This window comes from Gossypium hirsutum, chromosome A08 (assembly GCF_007990345.1).
Source record: "Gossypium hirsutum isolate 1008001.06 chromosome A08, Gossypium_hirsutum_v2.1, whole genome shotgun sequence".
NCBI classification, from domain to species: Eukaryota; Viridiplantae; Streptophyta; class Magnoliopsida; order Malvales; family Malvaceae; genus Gossypium; species Gossypium hirsutum.
Genome location: NC_053431.1, coordinates 95,098,534 through 95,106,170, shown reverse-complemented (window position 1 = coordinate 95,106,170; position 7,637 = coordinate 95,098,534). Strand labels below are relative to the sequence as shown.

Here is a 7,637-nt window from a genome sequence, read left to right as displayed (position 1 = left end):
TTTGTTGAGGATACAGTTATGGTTCGTTTTTGCTAAAAAAAATGATAATGCTAGGTGTTAACTTTAATGGTGAGGGTGGAAACGGGTTAGCAATGGTGAAGGTGCTGTTTGGGAAGAGTTTATCTCCATTTCACAAGTAAGCACTGAGTGGAGGATGAAGGTTGACCAAAATGGCTATTAAGCTTGTGGATGGTGTAAAAGATGAAAGCTTTATGGAAATATTTTCATTTGTATTTTTTTGGAAATGCATTCCAAATAGTGTTTTGTCGCCAAGAAAAAAAATTCCATGTCAAAAAAAAAAAATTCACATCATTAAAATTTATACATATTTAAAAATAAGTTTTTTTTTAGCATCACCAGTTGTGTTAGTTTTTAATAGTCAATATTGGTTGAAGGGTCTATTTGATTAATTTTCTCAATTGAAGGGTTTAATTGGGTGCAAAAAGATCTGAGAGGCTTAATTGATTTTTTTGAAAAAATTTGAGAACCTTCTATACCATAAAGCCAAAAATGTATCTTATTTAAGAATAAAGGGATTAATTTAATAATTTCACCATAAGTTTATGATTTTGTTATGTACAATTATTGACTGCAAGCTTGTTGTTTATTATTTTGAAGAAGATTTGTTGTGATCTTACATGCAGAGTAAGTTTTGTAGGAGGGTAAAGCGAGGAAATGAGAAGATTTGGTAGAGATCAAAACTGTAAAGATTGCTTAAATTGAATTTGTAAGGTTTAAAATAAATCATTGACATTCTAGGAGATTAAAGGTTGGAAATGAAGGGAGATGTGCTCCCCTGGTTGCATTTTATAGATGGCGTAAAATTTTCCTTGCAAATGATTTCAGCAGTCGATATCACTAAAATCCCAACATTCAAGAAGATTCATGTAATGTTCCATATTTTTCTTGATCACCTTTTCTTTTCCACTTCAGAAACCGTCCATACAGTTTGTTTCACTCTCAAAAAGAAAAACAAGCACATGGAGTGGTCTAATTTAACTACCAACGAAAATTTGAATGATTTTGTCTCTTAATGAACCCTAAATTGCGGGGGTGAGTCATCGTCAACCTGGGAAGCAAAAGCATGTGGCAATGTAACTGCCGCCAGGCTAAAGATTCCTTGGTGATTGGTTTTAGGGTTCTTTTAATTTCCTAAAGGGTTTACTATCATTAAGTCCACGTCCTGTTTTCACAATTTGGTAAACCCTATGAACTAATTGCAGCCTAAAAGAATCGCTCTACTTTTAGTTTACCTTAGCTTTTAGCCCAAAGGCCTACCTTAACCCTGTTTTCTGCTTTAAGCAGGGTCCCAAAGCATGTATGTAGCTTTCACACAGCGAGTCCTTGTTGGGGGCTGGTGGTAGGCCCTATAGGACTCACGTAACGGATTATCAGTGACTTGGCAGGCTCCAGGCTTACTCTTTCAGGCGGCTGGTTTCCCCTTTTTACATAAACCCATTTTCCCAATCATCTTCTATGTATTTTGTCACAGAACTTTTTATATAAGTTTACTCCATGATATTGATTCATATAGAGCATGTCAATGTAAATGGCATTCTTATACAATTCACAGAATCCCCCCACCATTCAATGAACCAAATTTATGAGTGGAAATGTTGAGTTAATGTTCCATTTGCCCCCCCCTCCTCCCAAAAGCATATTTTGGAGCAGCACATTTAAAAAAAAAAAAAAGGAGAGAGAGAGGATTTCGTTGATTCCCCAGACAAAATAGAAAGCTTTTTCTAGCTTCTACATTTATTGTAATATGAGAAAATCCTAGCCATCAAAATCTCGATTGCAGTGCCTTCAATGGGGAGGAGGGGAATCAATGCACATTCCTTCAACAACTAAAACAAAAGGTACAGGACAAACAAAGGGTCAGAAGAATTAGAGAAGGATGAACCAAATTTCCGTGGTGTATATATCTCTGCATATCCAAAACCCACCAAATGAGGCAAAAATGGAGGGGGAAAAAGAGAACCAAATAAGAAAAACTATTTAACTAAGCTCTTCCATTTGATAAAAAAGCAAAACCAAGTTATACAGTGCAGTAATCTCCACTTTGTCGGCAAGAAAATTACATACCAGAATGAACTGATCACCCAAGTCAGTGAGGGAATTTTTTGCATTTACATATATATAGTGATAATGGGTTTTTGTAATTCTACTCTTCTTTCAGCATATGGGATGGTATAACGTCTTGAAGCAGGCCATGGTCTTTAAGCAAAGACGATCCCGGGCTGCAAAATCGCCTCTCGTGGTGAAAATTACCGGCGTTAATGGAGCCATTGTTGTGTCCAAAGTTCAAAGGAGACAAGGTATTGACAAATGGCTGTGGGTGCTGCTGATAGTGATAAGGAGCAGAACCGGCGCCACCACCGAGACTGGAGCGAGGCATGATGGGGCTGGGATGAGTGTGCTGGCCTTCGTAAGTGGTGATCACCATGCTGGGATCAGTGAAAGATCTCTCCACCCTTTTTTTCACGTTACATGAGGTGGTGGTGCAACGATAATAACTCCTGCGGGTTCCAAAAATAAATTAAAACCATGGAGGTCGTCTGAAAAATTACCTAAAATGGGGTTAAAAAAGCTTGAAACTTTGAAGTTAGTACCTAGGAAAGGAGCTGTTTTTTACAGCTTTTTGGCCGTACTTTCTCCATCTGTACCCATCTTCTAAATGATCAACCTCGCTCTTTGTCATGAACGCGAATCTCGGCTCTCTCTGTCTCTTCTGATTTGTCTTCTTGGGTTTCAACCTAGACCCACCACCATCACAAACGCCAAAAACACACACACCTCATCAGTTTTCAAATGGGAAAAAATAGGGTGTTTCACTTTGACTGTTTTAAGAATAAAACCCAAAACACAAGACATAAAAGGACCCAGGCTTGTAGTACTCACTGTTTCTTGGTCTTTTGCTGGTCTTCTTCTTGGTCATCGTCGACTTGAATAGGTTCATCATTGACAGCCTCGCTTGAAGCTGATGAAATCGAGGATGAGTTGGGGGTTGCAGGCTGATAATTAAAACCCTCGTTTTTCGTAGAACAAGGATTCAAAGCCTGGTTTACTACCGCAGATGGAGCTTGTTGTTGTCCCATATCGAACAAAGGAGGGTTCAAGTCTTGAACACCCAACAACTCCATAAACCCTAATGGCATGTTCTCTCCTCCTTCACAGCTCCAATCAAATATACTTTGCAATGGGAAATAATCAGAAAAGGAGGAGTTCCCCAACACCTCCTCCATCTTTAATACACCCTCTTTTCTCTCCATGAAAATCAGTCAAATCAAAAAAAAGAAAGCCCCAAATATTGTATCTTCACCAAAAGGTCTCGCAGGCAGCACAGCCACAAGGGGGAAAGGGAGAAAGAAGAAAGAGTAGCGTAGGGTTTGATGTGATTTATAAGGTAGGTGTGAAAGAGACCTTTAGGTTTTGGACAATAAAGTGGAGATTTTTAGCTAATGGAGTGAGACAGAGAGAAGAGTATGTATAGCAATATGGGAAGAGAATTAAAAAAAGGGATTGACTGGCAATTACAGGTCAACTTTTTGAGCTGAAATTCAACAGTGCCGGTTGTCTCTGCGTGACCTCATCGATTCGGACAGTACATTTGGTCCGACGCTTTGAAACCTGGATTTTGACTGCATTTTAATCCATTTCATGGTGTGAACATCCGAGTTCTTCTCTTTTGAATATAATTATTTTTATTAAAATTTGAGGGGAAAAAAATCACAACAAAAGGAAACCTGAACTAGGTGTGAAAATAAAGGGCATAAATCAAATGCATATATGCTCAAATATTCACTTTTTATTTGTAGAAATTTATTCACTTATTCAGTCGGTGATAATGGTCATCTTTTCTTTTGCAGCCGACCAAAATCTCCATGTAAAAGAAAAGGAGAAGATGAAAGATCGAAATTCTCTTTATTTTGGCTTTAGGATTTGGATTTTAGAGTGCGAAGAAATTATAGTGAAACAAAAGAAGAAAAAATAGGATTAATTTCACTAAAGGTCCCTATACTATTGTTTAGATTTTAAAATAATCCTTATACTTCAAAATGTTCAAATTGAATTCTCAAAATATTACTATATCAACCATGTTCTTTCACCAATTTACCAATCAATTTTAGTATTAAATGTTAGCTCGGAGTATATTAATACATTAATTAAATTGTAAGCACATGTATATTCATAGCATAGACATCTTAAAATTTACATGCTGAAAAATAAATTAGATGGCGTCAAAAAAAAATTAAAGGGCTATTTCTTTCTTCAAAACATGTTAGATCCAATGCAATAGATTTACAAATATTTACAAGTTTAGCTCCAAATTCCAGCTAGCATTTAACATACAAGATATTAACAAGATTAATAGGGAGACTTGATTGATATTATTGCAATACTTTAATAACTCAATTAAAATATTTTAAATTTCGTTAAAATTTGGACTATAATTTGAGGATGTTAGGTATTATTAACCCAAGAAAAAAATTGCACGTGAGATTTAGCATGACATGAGGCACAAAACAAGGGATTCGAATTTGATCCTCCATGGGCACGCTGACATAATTTGCGTGTAATCTCAACTTACCTTTGTATACCTTCAATAATTCGGTTCTTCACTTTTTCTGGATTAGGGATTTAATTTAACTTCTTCTTTTTCACATATAACTTTCTTTTTAATTAGTAAATATTTCATTGTGATATCAATACCTTCAAAAAAAAGGTAAGGATGAGAGTTTTTTTTTTAAAATTATTATATGCATGTTTCATGTTTTCATTATTTATTTTATTTAAAACAAAAAAGTTAATATGATTTGATCTTGATTCAACCATATTGATAATGAAAATTTTGAACATATAATATCAAATATAAATTAGCAGATTGAGACTCTAAAAATTTTGATATTTCAAATTTTATCCACACTGTAAATAAATCAATTGGAATTATTATAACTTTATAAAATTAAAAAGGAAAAACTAGACCAAGTTCGTACATTACTATATATGAGTTGTTTAAAAGAGAAAACCAAAATAGATAATGGAACTGTTTTTGATGCAAAATTATGATCATATATGTCTTTGTTCTTCACTTGATTCCATGTCAACCAGTCCCACCTACTGTCTCCTGATTATTATTGCATGAAATTCTCCCTCTAATGCCCCAATTAACACTTTAATAGACCGCATTAAATACCATTCTCAACTTTAAAATATTTTAGGAGATTGAGCTTTACAGTTGTTATTTTTATAGCAATTAAGAATTTACAACAAACCAACAATTTTGATGTCTTCTCAGACATAGATTGAGCTTGGAGCTTGTGTTTTGAGATATCCCCAAAGGACAAAGATGAAAATAAGGAAGTAAACTAGCTTTAGATGATAAAGAGACAAAGAGTGTGCATGAATGTATAAGAGTCACATATGAGTATTTATACCTAGCATTCAAATTATGGTCAATGGTTGTCTATTTTACCATGTTATTTCATTAGCTTGCTTGGTTTCTTTTGGTGACCAATTTGTTGCTCCTCTAATCTTGATTGCTTAGGCTTCTTCATGGTAATGTACTATCATGTCTTGATTCTTTGACCAACATCTAGATAAAGTAAGGATCTCTTAGAGTGGTTAGATAAATTTTGCATAAAGAAACATAAATTGAATTATTAATTGTTTTTAATATCAAAATATATGAATAAATTGTTTTGGATCTATCTTGTTGGAATGAATTTCGAATTTTCTTTCCTTGATATTATTAATCAATTACATAATATGAAATCGTAAATTCATAATTAAATATATATTTTTTATTAGAACCCAGATTCTTATACTACAATTTTAGACGATGTAAAATCTCTAAACTTCTATCTTAACTACTAAGTCAAAGCCTTATTCACCATGGGGTGTGAAATTAAAACAAAATAGGCCAAGCCACACGATACACGGCCCGGGTGTCGCGATAAAGGCGAGCCTTTCGCCACCTTTCTCACTCCCACATTGCACTTTGCCTAATCAGGCTTTGCTTTTCAAGGGACCCACTTTTGTTATTTTCATTTTATTTGTGTTATCAGAAGCACGCCAAGATCCACGTGGTTTGATCCAACGGGTGAGATTTGCTTACAGTTTGGCCTCATGTTATCACACTACAAGACATTTTATTATATGACAAATCACTTCACTTTTTTCTAAAAAATAAAATCTTCTTTATGATTTGCGATCACTGTTTAACTTATTGAAAACGCATTTAAATGGGGTTTTCTTCTAGAATTTTACTTTTTTTCTTTTACATATATAGAAAGTTAAAGGGAGCATGTTTGTACGGCAATTTTGGAAGAGGTCACGCTTTCAATATCTTCATACTTCTACCCTTAACATCAAATTTCGTATACAAATTTAGTTAACCTTTTTTGTACTAAAAAATAATTAACTCCATCCATAATAAAGTGTAAACAATATAAGTTAGCAAATAACTTGAAAAAAGATTATAACTATAAATAATTCAAATCTAAAAAATCCTAACTTAAAAATAATTTAAAACGATGTAAAATAACTTGAATTTGAGATTACTTAAATTTAAATTACTTTAACCCTAAATATTTCATAAAAAAATCAGAAATGATCGAAAATTTTAAAATTTAAATTAATCTAAAATCAATTTGACTCGTTATCTATCACGTTTACAAAAAAATATGTGATTATAAGAGAATGTGATTTAACCAATTTACGCTAATTTATTTATTAAAGCATGAAAAACCTTTTAATAAGGCAAAAAAAAGGGCATATATATGTCGGTTTAAAAAAGGGGTGGCTTTAAGTCGTTTTATTTGAAAATTAAAAAAAATAGGTCGATTTTGAGACAAGTGGCAAAAACACTTCTTGCAAGAAGTATTTTTGAGTGACATGTCAGGAGAGAGAGTGAAAACGCATTGTGTATAATGCACTAGAGTGAAAACACGTCATTTAGGATGCGCTTTCAATAAAAACACATCCTATATGACACGTTCTCACCTTTTTTCTTACCACACCACCCAAAAACTCTTCCTGAAAAATAATAAAAAAATTAACAGTTAGATTGAATTCCGAAAACCAAAGAACCTCGGGATAAAATTTCTGAAAACCTGAGAAATTTAGGATAAAGTTTCTGAAAACTCGAGAATCCCGGGATAAAATTTACATCCCATCTTTTCCGTGGCAGAAAAAGAATATTATCTTTAAAACTTTTCAATAAAACGCTTCTTGTTAAAAGTTTTTTTTTACTTGTCATATCCGATCTTTTCCAACATTTTGAAATATGTTTCATATTTAGTGGTAGTGTAACACTCTATACTCGACACCAATTACCGAATCCGAATATTGGATGTTACAAAATTTAAACACTTAGCAAAAAAATTTCAACAGGCATAAAACCATTCTAAACGTTACAACTTAAAAACCTTGTTTCTTATTTCTTTATATCATGTTCTTAAAACAACAGATCGATAAAAGAGAATGTTTAATAATTACATTAGATTTTTAAAAGCAGCATATGACGTTACAACTTAAAAACCTTGCTAAAGACAGACTTTTTCATGGCCTAAAGTACTAAGCACCATATCCTTATGGTGCCTTCTGTATGCATAATATCTCAACTCGAACTGCCA

General features: G+C 33.5%; 1 protein-coding gene across 1 annotated transcript; it reads right to left on the bottom strand.

The window, feature by feature from the left end:
• Nucleotides 1-1,997: 1,997 nt before the first annotated feature.
• LOC107926863 (WRKY transcription factor 23) lies at nt 1,998-3,465 on the bottom strand. Its single transcript, XM_016857802.2, has 3 exons — nt 2,902-3,465; nt 2,613-2,756; nt 1,998-2,519 (listed from the first exon to the last, which is right to left on the bottom strand). The coding sequence occupies exons 1-3, from the start codon at nt 3,270-3,272 to the stop codon at nt 2,165-2,167; spliced, it is 870 nt and encodes a 289-aa protein (XP_016713291.1). The 5' UTR covers nt 3,273-3,465; the 3' UTR covers nt 1,998-2,164.
• Between the last annotated feature and the right edge of the window lie 4,172 nt (nt 3,466-7,637).

What these genes read in the sequence shown, in the direction of transcription:
- LOC107926863 (XM_016857802.2), bottom strand. Translation starts at nt 3,272, where the DNA reads ATGGAGAGAAAAGAGGGTGTATTAAAGATGGAGGAGGTGTTGGGGAAC. An exon ending in CAGCAAAAGACCAAGAAACA is followed by an intron (nt 2,757 to 2,901) that starts GTGAGTACTACA and finishes TGGTGGGTCTAG; the next exon opens with GTTGAAACCCAAGAAGACAA. An exon ending in AAAAACAGCTCCTTTCCTAG is followed by an intron (nt 2,520 to 2,612) that starts GTACTAACTTCA and finishes TGGAACCCGCAG; the next exon opens with GAGTTATTATCGTTGCACCA.